A 15605-nucleotide genomic window follows, 5' to 3' on the forward strand; every position below is an offset into this window, starting at 1 on the left:
TCAAAATTAACATTTTGGACCTGAAACGTTAACTGATTTTTTTTTTTCCTTCACAGATGCTGCCAGACCTGCTGAGCTTCTCCAGCAACTTCAGTTTTTGTTCCTGATATAAAGCATCCACATTTTTTTAAGTTTTTATTTCGTATTTAACTCACTGCCACATCTTCAAGGTGGGCATACCTAGAAGAGAAGTTCTGCTTCTTTCTCTGACGGGATTTCCTTTCTAATCTTTCTTGTCCACGGGACCCAAAACATTAACTCTGATCTTTTCTTTACAGATGCTGCCAGACCTGCTGAGCTTTTCCAGCAACTTCTGTTTTTGTAAGTGATATTTTGAAGTTGTAAAGTATGGCACTTGGGTGTTGGTGGACACCTGGGTGATCCACAGCAACTGTATCTGTAGTTAAGTGTCTGTAATTTGAAGAACTTCAACTCAGTTGATGAGCTGGAACTTGACCTTCACCTTCAGATGTATTGATGCATCAGGGAGGGGGAAGAATTAGTCAGACATTTTGTAACAACAGGCGGCACTGTCTCACTAAAGTTGAATCATTTATAGGGACAGGATAGTGTGACGAGAGTGAGGAAGGTATAGAGATCGAGATGGTAACGCTGGAGTAGTCTTAGCCCTTGCCAACTGGTACAAGGTTCTTGCAAATTGTGCAAACAAGAGCAGAGACTGCACGATTGATGAGCACACTAACCATAGCACCATGATGTAAGGAGCCATTCAATTGGGTAGAGGTAAAAATAAATGTAGTTGTTGTGGAGGACAATGTAGTTAAGCAATGAATATGTTTTATTGTGGCCAAAAATGATTGTCCCAGAAGTTGTGTTGCTTGCCCAGTATGAGATCTAAGGCCATCTCCTCAAGGCTGGACAGTAACATGGATATGAGTAGGACTCCTAAGCTAGAGCTTGTTCACTCCGACCTTTTCTTTTTGTGTTCTTTTTCTTTCTTACCTCCTGTCTTCGGGTGGCATCTCCGGGGTGAAGCCAGTGTAGAGATATTTCATAACTAATAAAGATGTACTTCAGTGAGGAAGAAAGACACTATGAGAATGATATGCCATTCGTGGCTGACTAAGGAAATTAAGCATGAGATCAGTTGAATGAGAAGGTATGCAGTGCTACATAGATTGGGGAAACTTTTAGAAGTCAGCAAAGGATGACTTTAAAAAACCGAGGGAGAAATTTGACTATAAAGTAAACTATCAAGAAAAATAAAAACCAAAAAGTAAAAGCTTCTGCAAGTTTATCAAAAAAGAAATAGCAGCTAAAGTGAAGATTGGTCCATTAGAGGGTAAGACTAGGGAATTAATGATGGGAAATGAGGAAAGGATGGTGGTTTCATTGCAGAAGACATAAAAACAGCCCGAGAATAGTAGAATATCATGGGGAGAAGGGTGTAACTTAAAACAATTACTACTAGCAAAAAAGTAATAGGAAAATTTTCCACTGGACCTGATGGGTTGCTTCCTAGAGTCTTAAAAGAAATGGCTGCAGGAATAGTAGATTCATCAGTTGTGATCTTCCAAAACGTCAAGATTCTGGAAAAGTCTGAGTGGATCGTAAAACTGCAAATGTTATACCTTTCTTCAATTAACACATGACTCAGAAAACAGGAAACTATTGACCAGTTAACCTAATGTCTGTTATTTTGGAAAATACTATAATCCATTACAAAAGAGAAAGTAGCAGGTCATTTAGAAAATCATAATACATTTAGGCAGGGCCAACATTTTATTTTTGAAAAGGAAATTGTGCTTCATAAATCTATTGGAATTCTTTGAGAATGCAACAAGTTGGGTAGGTAAAAGGCTACCAATAAAGTGACACATGGAAGGTTACTAAATGAGAGTGTGTGGTATTGGGATTAAAATATTGACATGGATAAAGAACTGGCTAACTAACAGGAAACTCAGATCTGATATATGGACATTTTCAGGTTGTCAAAACTAACTGGTGGAATGTCACAGGGATCGGTACTGGGGCCTCAATTGTGTGTGATTTTTATTAATGATTTGGGTGAAGGTTTAACTTTATTGGAGCCAAGTTTACTGATAATGCAAAGGTTTATAGTAAAGCAAGTTGTAAGGAGGATACAAAGTCTGGAAAGGATATGGGTCGATATAAAATTGACAGATGAGGTATAATGTGGGGAAGTAAGTGTCTGTCTGTCTGTCTGCTTTTGTAAGAAGAATGAATGAGCAGTTCATTATTTAAATGTAGAGAGGCTGCATATTGCTGCATGACAGGGATTCTGAGTTCCTTGTGAGCTGACTTGTGATTCAAGTACAAGAACAGCAAGTGATTAGGAAGGTGAGCAGAATGTTGGCCTTTATTGCAAGGGGGATGGAATATAAAATGAAGGAAATCTTGCTACTACTGTAGTGGGCATCAGTGAGAATACACCTGGAGTACTGCATACAATGTTGATCCCTTAGGGAGGGACATACTTGCACTGGAAGCAGTTATGAGGATCACTTGGATGATTGCTGGGATGAGGGTTTTTTTCCTTTTGAGAAAAGATTGAGTTTGTATTGATTGAAGTTTAGAAATATGGAAGGTGATCTCATTGAAACACACAAGCTTCTGATGGAACAAGGCTAGGTAGATGCTGAGAGGATGTTTCCTTGCAGGAATCTGAACGAGGGGTACATTTCAAATAAGAGATCTCCCATTTAAGATCTGGATGAGAAGTGGGTTTTTTTTAGTGTCATTAGTATTTAGAACTCTCCTTCCCACCAAGCAGTGGAAGTTTGGTCATTGTCAACTCAGCCTAGGAAATACTCAGCAGAGGTTTTGTGGTACAGTGAATAAGTATCCCTGATTCTGAGCCTGAAGGAGAAAAGATGCAATCGTAATGTGGCCAAGCAGCTTTGAGTATTAACCTGCAAATTCCTACTGATAGGAGAGATTCCTCATCAGGCATGAGATGGAAAGAAATCAGAGCTTCAACCACCATTATTGATAGCTCCACAGTGCAACATTCATGTAAAATTTGATGTTACCACATCAAATTGGTCAGGTACCTAATATTGAAAGAGGTAGCCTGAGGTATATAGGACAAGATAGATGGATTGGGCAGATCAGAGACAGATGGAATTTAACCCTGAAAAGTGTGAGGTGATGCACTTTGGAAGAAGTAACAAGGCAAAGTATTACTCAATGAATAGCAGGACATTAGGAAGCTCAGAAGAGAGATCTTGGGGTACTTGTTCACAGATCCCTGAAGGGGGCAAGTCACTTGCCTTTATCAATCATGGCATAAATTATAAGAGCAGGGAGGTTATGTTGGAGCTGTACAGAACTTTTCTTAGGCCACAGCTCGAGTACTGCATTTAGTTCTGGTTGTCCCACTATAGGAGGATATGATTGCACTGGAGGGGTGCAACAGAGGTAATTCACCAAGATGTTGCCGGGGGTTAAGAGAGATTACATAGCCTTAGATTGCTTGCTTTAGAGCAGAGAAAGCTGAGGAGAGACTTGATTGAGATGTATAAGATTGAGGGCACGAACAGGGTCTATAGGAAGCATCTGTTCCCTAGTTCTAGTAGGTGGTTTAGAAGGAATTTGAGGAAATGTTTTTCATCAGAGGGTGGTTGGAATTTGGAAAGCACTGTCTGGGAAGACAGTAGAATTCGAAACCTGGCAGCCTTTTAAAACGTACTTGGATTAGCACTTGAAATATCATACCATATTGTATAGATAGACCATCACAGACTTTGAAGGGCCTCTTCTGTGCTGTGTGACTCTGACTGCAGTTGTACTCCTTGGCAGTGCCAGTTGATTCAGTTAATAGTGTGGCTGCTGTGGATCACATCCACATCCTGTGCAAGTTGGAGTGAATTCGGGACTTGCCTCTTTGTCCTGCCAATAGTGTAATTCACAACACTGGGTCAGGCCTGCTTTCCAGCAGAGAAGTCAAGGAGGAGAAGAATGAGACATGTTTTTGATTGACGAAATTCAAAAGTTACAGGAAAGAAATCTGGAGTCAAGGCCACAATTAGATCAGCTGTAACCTTAATGAATGACAGAACATGGTTCACAGACCAATGGCCTTCTATTCCTAATGTTTTGAACCAGGATTACAGTTGTTTTGCTCGAACAGAGGATTCATGAACTAAAAAACTAACTGGCAATACACTGCACTACATGTTGCAAGAAAGACCAGTGAAATGTATTGCACAGGTAGTCACTTAGGGCGACGATGAAGATTTGGGACTATAGTAAAGAGGTAGAAGGTGACCGTTCACAGGCGAGGAAACTCCATAGGTCTACAGGTGAGGACCTGTGATAAACACTTAGCACTATCTAGAACAGTGGGCAAAGTAAGTACTCTGGCAGGCTAACCGGATTAGACTAGTTAGACTAATTGGATCTGATTGGAATTGCATCTTGTTCTTCTCCCAAGAAAGAAGCTAGCTGTGTGTTGAGTCTGTAATAAGTGATTGAGTCTTTTCTACTCTTAAGTTTTAACATGGTATATAGGTTGGTGGTAAAGTCAATAAAATGTGCAGAAAGCAACATACAATAATCAATATCATTAATAAATTGTTGCATTCAAAACAGCAGGACAGGTGACGTGTCAAGGCTGAAGCATGTGGGAATTCCTGGATACCAGTATGGATGACCTCCACAGTAAATGTTTGAAGTTCGAGTAGCTTCAGCTCAGTGTTTAAGTTCAAAGCTGAACTACAGGCATTGGGATGCATTAGGAATGGGGAGGGTTATTTAGATTCTTAGTTTTAGGAAGCAATCAGACCACTTAGGATGGCGTCTTCTGATGTGGTGAGGAACCTAGAGAGCAGCAGTGCAGCCTCTGCAAATGTGCAGTGGCTTTGAGCAGATTGTTTGGATGAGAATAAGTGCTGTAAGATGGACGAGCATGACATGGTAGAGGAAACCATTCAAGTCAGGGAAGCAACCAGGAATGTGGTAGAAGATAATATAATGAGGGGGAATGACATCCTCCTCTGCAGCAAAGAGTGGGTGTCCAAATGGTTGGGTTTCCTTCTCGGTGCCAAGATTCAGGACATCTGCTCAAGGCTGAAAAAGAACTAGTAATGTGAAGGTGAGGAGCCAGTGGTTGTGGTCCATGTCAGTACCAATGACGTAGAACTAGGAAAGAGATTCTGCATAAAGAGCTAAGCTAAATTAAAATTCAGAACCTCACAGGTATAATATCTGGATTATTACCTGAGCCATATGTAAATTGGTGTAGGGTACTCAAAATTTAGAGAGATGGATACATAGTTCAAAGACTAGCATTGGAATTTTGCGTTGCAGGTTTGTGGGACACTGGCACTAGTACTGGAGAAAGTGGCAGTTGTACCATTGGGAAAGTCTACACCTGAACCATACTGGGAAGTGTTCTTGCAAACCTCAAAACTAGAAAAGTATAGAAGATTTTAAACTAATTGGTGAAGGCAAGAAATCAAATGAGGAAATATATACTGTACCAAAGAGTAGAGAGAAGGTAACAGATGAAAATAGTAATATGGGAAATGAGGGTCAGGTAGTGACAAGAAGGGACAGTGTAGAAGCAAAATTGTGAATACACCAACAGTCAAGACTAGATGTTACAAAGATAACAAAAAGACACAACCACTGGCTCTGTATCTGAATACATTGTGACATTAATCATAAAGTAATAAATTGATAGCACACATTGAAGTAAACAAATATCTAATATCTATTACAGATATGTAGCAACAGGATGACCAGGATTAGGTCCTGAATGTTGAGGGATGTATCATTTAAAAAGAATAGGAAGCTAGATAAAGGTGGAGGAGTGGTATTATTAGTCAAGGATGGCATTTGTGCAATAGTTAGAGGTATCTTTGGCTCAAAGTCAAGACATAGAATTTGTTCAAATGGAGATTAATAGTAGGGGAAAGAAGTTGCTAGTCAGAGTAGACATAGTGGACAACAGGTAACCACAGTATACAAGAAATAATATTGGGTGGTTGTGATAACGGGATGACAATTACCAGGGTGACTTTAATCTACATGTTAGATGAAGAAAAAACAGCAATACTAGTTTGGATGAGGAATTCATGGAATGCTTTTGAGATCGTTTCTGAGAGCAGCACATTCTAGGACTGACCAGAGAGCAGGTTATGGTAGACTTAGTATTGTCTGATGAGAGCAGATTAATGAGCTTGAGGTAAAGGCATCCCTTGATAGCAGAGATAAGATGATCGAATTTTCCATCCAGTTTGCAAGGGAGAAGATTAGGTTTAAGGGTTGTATTTTAAAATTAAATAAGGACAACAATGTGGGCATGAGGAGTGAACCAGCTGAAGTGAATCTACATACCAGGCTAGGTCAATAGAGATGCAGTGGTAGACCTATAAGAGGATATTTCAAATTTTTCAAATTTTATTTTTAAAATCATTCAGTATTCTGAATAACTATAAACTTCAGCCCTCTGTTAAGAATGCAATTAAAAAGATAAGCCTCTCCATTTACAAGTATGAGTTGGTTGGTCCTGCTTAATTCTAAGTGCTTTATGCCTTTCCTTTTTAAATGCATCTGGACATGTTCACCACTTCAAGCAATAGTAATTAATAAAGATGGTTGCCTCGTTTTGTTTTGACAACAATGTAGATATTAATACGACATTCTTGTGACAAACTGTTTGCTTATTTACTACAATACCGCAACGTAAGTTTGAGATTTACTTAGTTGTGAACAGTATGGCCATTGAAATCATTTTTCATTCACTGTTCGATACTAGGTGACTTAGTAGGTCATTTTCTGTGGTACAGGTGTTACTGCATTTCTTTTCCTTAGTCAATTTGTAATATTTGGTTTGTAGGTTTGCATGCTGTGTTCAGTGGGCTATCACCTGTTCTGCTGCCATCGCTCTGAGAAAGCAAATCGGCGCTGGATGGCCCTTGATTATGCTGGTATTGCCATTGGGATTTTGGGCTGCTATGTCCCTGCAGTATTCTATGCCTTTTACTGCAATGAAGTAAGTTTTTCTGCTCTGTCTGCATAAATGTTTTGAGTTGGCTTCACACTGATGAACAGTAATGTGACATTTCTCTTTAATAACTGAATAATTAAGCCCTGATTGAGATTTGTGCTGTATCCGACCACAAGTCAACAAAACAGCCGTTGCATTAAGAAATGTAAGAAATATATTGCTTATTTATAGAAGCTCTCTCTCATGTTTTATAATTGGGGAAGAGAAAACATCAATGGCATGCTAAGCTGCAATCAGTAATTGTTTTTTGCTGTTTTAAGACCCTGAGAAACAAAGTATTATTTTCAGGACACCCTTCAAAGTCCATTCCTTAAGTACTGACTTGATCCCTTTTCCTGGTAACAGTTTCAGATTAAATCAGTATGTTCACAACTTTATCACTTTGATCCAATTGAATTTCCCATGACTAAGCCTGTCACCTCTGTGAATGTGCTTCTGTCTCAGCCTCTCCAAAACAGCTGAAACTTATTACCTTAACAAGTAACCTTGTTACTTCTAGGCTCAACAGCTCAAATACACTCCTGGCTGATCTCATACATTCTACCTTCCATAAATTTGATCATCCCATTTCTGATATCATCCTGTTTCCCTAAACTCGACTGTTTTCTGGGCAAGCAATATCTTGTTCTTAGAATTCTCATTTGAGTTTTCCAATCCGTCTATATCCTTGTAATTTCCTTCAGTCTCTCAGACCCTTTCAGATACTGGCACTCCTCATTTATAGCCATGCGTTCAGTTGCTTAAGCACCAGCTCTACTTTGATTTCCTCCATGGCACTAAAATATCCCTCTGACCAAATTTTTATTCCTTTTAATCCCTCCTTATGTGGCTTGGTGTCATATTTGTTTTGTAATGCTCCCACAACGTGTTTAATACATTAAAGGTGCTCTAAGGTTTTGCTTTAAATGCAGATAATCCTAAATCTGATCATTGTATTTTTCTGTCTGGTTACTTAACTGAATAAATAAAGCCACTAGAAATCACAACTTTCATAAATATGCTATCGTCAGTTACTTAAGAGTGTCATATTAATTGGGATGTTAAAGTGATATTTCTAACACTGATCCCTAAAATTTTAATAGTTAAGTAATTTGACTCTTAAATTTGTTTTGTGCTTAGTATTGGCGACAGGTGTACTTAATAATGGTGCTGGCTATGATACTGGCAGTATTCTTTGCACAAATACATCCGTATTACCTCACACAGCAGTGGTACAGCCTGCGTGCACTCATCTTTTGCTGTGTCTCTGTGTATGGGTTTATCCCAACAATACACTGGATCTGGCAGAATGGAGGGATGAACACACCAATTGTTCAGGTGAGTGAGACAATGAATTTAACATGTATAACTGGTTTGAGGCAAACAAGAAATGAGTCAGTTAAAGCATTAATTCAAGTGGTTAAGTAAATAGTCCATTCTTTCCAATAACATAATGCCTAAAGTACATTAACAATTTTTATCAAACTTAGCAACATACTGATGCACAGTTTAGTCTATGGAAGGGTTGAATCTGATCTTGAATATAGAAATTCAGAATAAATCAGTTTAGCTCTAGGTAATTTTTTATTTGGTAGTTAGTAACAGGACCTTTAAGTAGGTGGTACATTTCTATGCTTATGACCTAACAAGCCTCAGCTGAATAGAATATTTTCAAAGACAAAATTCCCTTTAAAGATTCTAGATGTGACTGTACCAGCAATAGAGAAACAAACTCTTCACATCCTTCCTACAATGCCCAGAATTGGGGATACCATGCCAGTTGCAGCCTAAACAGAATTTTATGAAGATTCATCATAACTTCCTTACTTTTGTAGTCTATGCCTCTGGTGGCCAGGATCTGTCTGTCTTAACCTGCCCTGCCACCTTCAATGATTAGTGCGTACGTACCCCCAGGCATCTCTTCAGTATTATTTAGCAATAGAATTTTGCAGGATAAAGGCATACTGACTTAACATTTAACAACTAAGCAGGATAGGTAATGAACAAGCACACATTTAATTAGATAGAATGTATGACTTGGTACAGATGGCTGAAGGAAATTACTGAAGTAGCTTGGCAAGGGACTGGGGATTAAAAATTGAGAATGATAATCTTAATTCAGAAAAAGGTGGGGAGATGAGGGTATGAACTGGCATTCTGAATGAGTTTTTTATTTGAAAGGGAGAAGATTGATAAATGGAGAATTTTATCCAAAGTGATAAAGGTACGGTGGGTTCTGCTATAACATGATAGTTGCGTTCCAGCTCAACATTGTGTTATAGAAAATTGTGCTGTAGAAATAACTGGGCCTATGGGAAAAGCAGAGTTAGGGGCAGACCACCAAAAAAGCATAAGACAAAGGATAGCATTACTGTTAGCTGTTCAGACAGGTTGGTCCGACTGTGACAGCACGTCCGCAGCTCCTTCTCGCATTGACGCAACTGTTATTTCCAAAAAGTGTAGGACAGTTACACAGATGTCCTGGTCAATACTTATTCCTTAGTTAGCAACACAATGACAGATTGTCTGGTCATTGTTGCTTGTGGGAGAATGTTGTGTGAAAATTAGCTGTTGTATTTTTTACAATGACTGCACTTCAAAAATACTTCAGTGTCTGTCAACCTCTTTGTAACATCCTGAGGTTGTGAAAGGTGTAAGTCTCCGTAAGCAAGAAAATCTAGGTTCAAGTTCTGCCTTAGAACTCAGTGGCCAGGGAAGGTACGTTCACAGTGTGATTAAAAAGATTCAGTATCAATTGGCAAAATCTTCCAACACCGCACGTAACAGGCTGTAAGATTGGGAGAGATTTCTGGTTAGCCATGTGACTAAAAGAACATTGCAGACTCTACCACTACTATCCATAGTTCCAGACTGCGACATATACATGTGTATGTTGCCACAGCAACTCAGACGCCTTCAGGAATCTTATCACCGCACCACAAGGGTATCGAGGGGTATGGAGCAAAGGTGGGAAGATCAAATTGAAACACAAGTGAACCATGATCTGACTAACTACTTAAATAGGCTGCTGGAGCCTCCTGTTGTACTCAGGTCCTGTGCCTCTGTGTTTCCTTTCAAGGAAAGTTAGATATACTGTTTTTCACTCTCCCCTTCACCCTGGTTTTCTTGATAAACAGACCTGCTGGCTTCTTACTTTTCAGTTTTAATGAAGGCTGACAGAGAGAATTTCTCTGGGACTCTCAGCATTGTACAAGTACACTGTAGGTATCATTAGCAAAAGGGCTCCTGACAGCAAGATGCCTACCCTATGGAATTGCATTATAGCCACCACAAATTTGCATTTTAGAAATAGTGTTTCCCTATGCATCAGTCACGTTATAGTCAATTCATGTTGTTGGAACACACATTGTAGCAGAACCCCCCGTATGAGATCAGAGATAGCAAGAACTGCAGATGCTGGAAGAACACACCAGGCCAGGCAGCATCAGAGGAGCAGGAAAGTTGACGTTTTGGGTCGGGACCCTTCCGAAATGGGGTCCAGGAGGATGAGGTATATTGGAGGTTGGAGATGGGAGAAGGGGTCTGTAACAGTGAGTCTAACCCACCCTCTAAAGAAATAAGCGTGGACACGGCAGAAAAAGTGTTCAACGTCCAAACGCGAACAGAATTCACTGGTGTGTGGGTGCAGGGGAATGAAGGTGAGACCTTCCCTGAGGACTAACTGTTCGTCCTCCAAGGGGGAGTGGGAGGTGGTCTGGGGGGAATGGTGAATACCCAGCAGGGCTTGGGGCTGGGGCTAGATGAAGAGCTGGTAGCAGAGTTGGTGTTGGGTGTGAAGGTGGAGTTAGTGATATTGTCGGCATCGGCAGTGTCCCCCTTGATGTCGGCGGCGGGAGCAGCAGCAGCCTGGGTGTCAGCAATGGAAGCAGCAGCAGTGGAAGTAACGTGAACAGAGTCGGCAAAAATGACGAGGCCGTGGTGACCACATGGGTAATGGCGCCAGGTACATTGAGGGGAGGTCTTCGGTAGGCTTGAGGACTTGGGGGATGGAAGAGGCCTATGTTTGGTAGTAAGTTTAGTGTCCTTACGGTTTTTAATGTCAGATAGGGTGGAGAAAAAGCAATGGTTGAGGTTGTGGATCCTCTGTAGAATGGAAAAAAAGAAGAGGGCCTTTGCAGGTCTGGGAGAGGGATGTTCTGAGCTAGGGTAAGGTTGATTGTTGTGCCAGAAGATGCCGCCACATTGCTGAGAGTGTGTACTTAAGGATCCGTAGAAAAGACTGTTTTTGGAGGCCCTGGATGTTTTGTAGGTAGAGGTTGTCGAGGTTAAGGCCAAATTGCGATGGCCTGAATGTAGTTGGGTATCCATTGGGGATGATCCGGTTCTGTAGGCAGGTACTGAGAAAAGGCAATGTGGCTGCAGTACTGGGTTTGCTTGAGTATCTGGTCAGAGTTTCAGGGCTGAAGAGATTACCAGAGGGTTGCAGTGGGAGAGAGATCCACTGATGTCTTTCCGGAGGGAGGGGGACAACTTCAAGTGGGCATCCTTGGAAGAGGATGCCCACCTGGAGTTATAACTCACTCGGATAGCAAGAACTGCAGCTGCTGGGGTCAGAAATAACACAGCAGCCAGGCAGCATCAGAGGAGCAGCAAAGTTGATGTTTCGAATCGGAACCCTTCTTCAGAATGAAGAAATTTCTGAAGGGCCCCAACTCAAAACGTCAACTTTCCTACTCCTCTGATCTGCTGTGTTCTTCTAGCTCCACACTGTGTTACCCCTGTATGAGATATTTGGTTCAGTTCAGTTCAGATGTGCTTCTGGTCACTGTCAATTGGGGTGCATGGAGATGAGTTCCACCATTATCAATCAATACTTGACATGGAAAAAAAAATACTTGAATCAGTATTATAAAGGAAGTCACTTTGCTTATCGTCAACTACTATTATCCTGTCTTACTAGAAAGATAAATGTATAGAAGAAACCCCTCCAAGACTGGTGTCATTTCCTCTCTCACCCCTCATGCCATTTAGCCCCCTCTACCTTTAAGAATATCCTTAAAGTTCATTTTGGATTAAACTTGTTCATTAATTTTCCTATTGTCAGCCCTGTGTCTTATTACTGCTTTACAAAGTGTCTCAGGCTGTTTTTCCACATGAAGGACATTATATAAACAAGTGTGATTCTAGATGTGGAAGGTTTATTTAGAAATTACCACTATTGTACAGAAATTAACTTGTAGTGTTGCATTAAGACCAGTGGTTCATAGAAGAAATGTATAATCAGATCCCTTCCTGTTGATTGGAGCTTAATACTAATCCTTTTGTGTAATTTATTATAACTCAATTACTGTCTTCCCAGGCATTTGTACCACGTGTATTTGTGATGTATTTGATGGGTGCAATTGCTATTTTTCTCTACGTTACGAAAATTCCAGAAAGATATTTTCCAGGTGAGTGTGCAGAGACTAAAGTTGGAGTTTCAGAAAATGACAGTATGAAAGTAAGTTACGTAACTAACCTCATAACAAATCATTTATCCTAATGACATCCTGTAGCAATTTTTAAAAATTCTTTAAACAAAAGTTTAAGTCTAATATCTGAAATATGGCAGAAGGGGACAACGCTGTATCAAAACTAAATTACTGAATGAGAGAACCAGATAGCAGTGGGGAGTAATTGGTACACATTATTTAAGGATATATTAGCATTCATTTTTAGTTTTGAATACAGGGAATAGTTCTAGAAACTAGAGTTAAGCTTCAAAACAGTTTGCACAGTGATGTTAATTTCTCAAAGATTAAAGTTTAAAGTCCTTTCTTGACAAGATTATTATTAAGAAAAAGGTTTTTAAGCTTTCATTTTTCTAATTAAACATTATAACCAAGCATGTTAGAACAAAGTGACCAAACATGGTACATAGTAATAGTCTTTGGAAGGGAAACGAGCAGGAGTTGCTAACGTTTCTGTACCTTTTACAGGACAGCTCAACTACCTCGGTTCTAGTCATCAGTGCTGGCACGTCCTTGTTGTATTGATGTTTTATTGGTGGCACCAGACTGGAGTATACATCATGCAGTACAGACACAACCAACCCTGTTCTGAACTAATGAGTACATAACTGCAACAGTGTCTTGTGATTAGGTGAACAATTTCTGTAAAAGTGCCTGTTAAGAATCTGTTGTGGTACACAACCAGGAAATGGGAAGGGATGTGTTATAATTCTGTCGACCTGAATGTACTGATACCTCTTTATTTAAGTAACAGATTATTGGAAACTGGAAATAAAGAGGTCTCAACATCCTGCAGATATTTTCCAATAGCTTGAGATGTCTGAGGTATTTCTATGAATGAGCTTACAAATTAAGGTGTAATAGTCATTCTTCAAATAATTTTCCTGTACTATTATCACAGAAATGGAAAATCTGCTCAGAGATTCAGTTGGTAAATGTCTGATACTGGTCTAATTCAAGAACCTGCAAAGTGCAGGTGCTAAACTAGGCTAAAATTTGTGTATGTGTATGCCCATTTGCCCAGTGACTATGTTTTAATGTTAGTGGGTGAATGGGCGTTTTAACCTTGGAATTGTGCTCAACTGCACTGAGTATCCCTGGTTTGAGACTGCCTCCCAAGGTACCTCACCCCTGTTTACACTACTGAATATTCGCTCAAATAAGTGATCTCATTAAGACTACTTTTTATGGATAAACATGTAGAATATTGTATGAAATCTTCTCTCAGATCTGTTTAAACTGGAACTTAAGTCTTGGTCCTTAAGAGCTGGGAGACAAAAGAGAAAGCTAGGGTTTCTGGGAAAAGTGAAACATTAAAAAGAAGCCTTTATATTCTGGAATGCGAATATGTATCCTGAAACAAAATCAGGGAAAGAATTGACAACTACTTAATCTCCATCTCCAAGAACAAGAATCCTGTATGTGAGAATAATGTGAACAGGATTGGAACCTGTCATTTAATCTTCGTAGGAACAGTTTGCATTTAGAAGTAAGTATGATGGAATGAAATTTCATTTATTAGAAGATAAAATTATTTAGTCATCTGCAAGATTTGATCAAAGTTATCAGGAAGCATTCTGATCATAACCAAGGTTTCATACCTTATTTTACCTTCTGCCACATAACATCTAATCAGTCAGTTGGCTAGACAGGTAGTTTGCAATGCAGAGTAATGCAAACAGTGCGAGTTTAATTCCCACCCCGGCTGAGGTTACCATGAAAGACTCTTCTCGTGCCTGGGGCGTGGTGACCCTTGGGTTGAACCACTAGTTTTCTGAGAGCATCCCTGTGGTCTGATGGGGCTATGGCAACTTCATCTTTAACACTTCAAATATTTTTCCTTCAGTTATACTGAGTATGTTCTAATAGCATGGCTGGCTGGTTCACTGAAGAAGTACAAATCAGAGTTGATTATTTGCCCGATTTCATCCTTTTGGATGACTGTCAGGTATGTAGAAGAATGGATACTTAGTCTGACAAATGTCGAGGAAAACAGTCTGTTACTTCTACTGTTCCTCCACATGTAGCTAGATTGTCTTGGCACCTTGTACTTTTTTATTGAAATGGCCAGCCAGTGCCTTAGAACAGACCAACTATGAATGATGGGTAAGAAGATTCTAGTAAACCTCAAAAGAAAAAACAAACTTAAGACTCTTCACACTTATACTATGTCTTTTAAAAAATGTAGCAATTACTGCTGAGAACACAGTTGATGATTAAAGGGTATATTATACAACCTATACATCGATCCCAGAACTTCACACAGTGGGTTATTCAGTCCTAGGTTTACGCTGGGATGTTAAACAAGAAGGGCTAAGTGCAATTTAAAAGTTATGTGCATAGAAAATTTATTTAGCAGTAGGTAGAACTAGTATGGTTACAAAATGGTGGTATGTATTGTGATTGTGCATTGTAAAAATATAATTTTTACAATTACTTGCTCTTAAATGTCTGAATCACATGACAAGCTCTTCATCTGGAAAATTCGTGCAAATCCTAGAACTGGATGTCTCCTTTGAGGAACGCAGTGCGAGAAGAGTTGTTTGTTTTGTCTGACAAATTATTTGGAGCTTAATTTCTTTTTTTTCCTCTGTAGAAAAGTATTATCAATAAAATATTTTCCAACAGTAAATTTTTAAAAATAATTCATTTAATACCTGTTACATTTAGTTATATAGGCTGTGGAATGAAGCAAAACAGCTGGAGTAGTTTAACAAATCTAAAAGAAGCTTGTGCAGAATATCAAATGGTAAGAATAGATGACAGGAGGAAAATCCAAAATAATATCAGATCATTTTAAGAATATGGGCTGTGCAAGAAATGAGGTACAGCCAACATTTTATGAATTGGACCTATGTAACCAGAGTGTACTGGTTGATCAAGAAGTCTACCTAAATCGGTGTAAAAACACACATTTAAGTAATAGAAACTTATTGCAGGGGATAAACGCGTCACAATTATACTTCATTTATAGTGTAAATCATAAATAATCATTCAACTTTGCCTTAAAAAACAAGAACTTGCTTACCTTCAACTGACTACAGGGACATTGCAAAGATCGCTATAATACAGCAAACTTCCAGTATTTGAGGTATATAATTTTTGTGGGTTTATTGAGGGCACTAGTCAAAACAGTAATCAATCTACAAAAGCTATAC

The 15605-nt window shown here is 39.3% G+C and overlaps 1 protein-coding gene across 3 annotated transcripts in view; it reads left to right on the plus strand.

The window, feature by feature from the left end:
* Nucleotides 1-15079, plus strand: part of paqr3a (progestin and adipoQ receptor family member IIIa) — an 18320-nt gene extending 3241 nt beyond the window's left edge. For 2 of the 3 annotated variants that reach the window (XM_048605263.1, XM_048605256.1), the window contains exons 4-7: nt 6827-6982; nt 8117-8314; nt 12297-12387; nt 12916-15079. In XM_048605263.1, coding sequence (XP_048461220.1) covers nt 6827-6982; nt 8117-8314; nt 12297-12387; nt 12916-13055 — 585 coding nt within the window. In that variant the 3' untranslated portion in view covers nt 13056-15079. The remainder of the gene's footprint in view (nt 1-6826; nt 6983-8116; nt 8315-12296; nt 12388-12915) is intronic. The other variant, XM_048605269.1, reaches the window with a different exon arrangement.
* Nucleotides 15080-15605: the final 526 nt, after the last annotated feature.

This window comes from Rhincodon typus, chromosome 1, assembly GCF_021869965.1.
Source record: "Rhincodon typus isolate 14 chromosome 1, sRhiTyp1.1, whole genome shotgun sequence".
Classification (NCBI taxonomy): Eukaryota; Metazoa; Chordata; class Chondrichthyes; order Orectolobiformes; family Rhincodontidae; genus Rhincodon; species Rhincodon typus.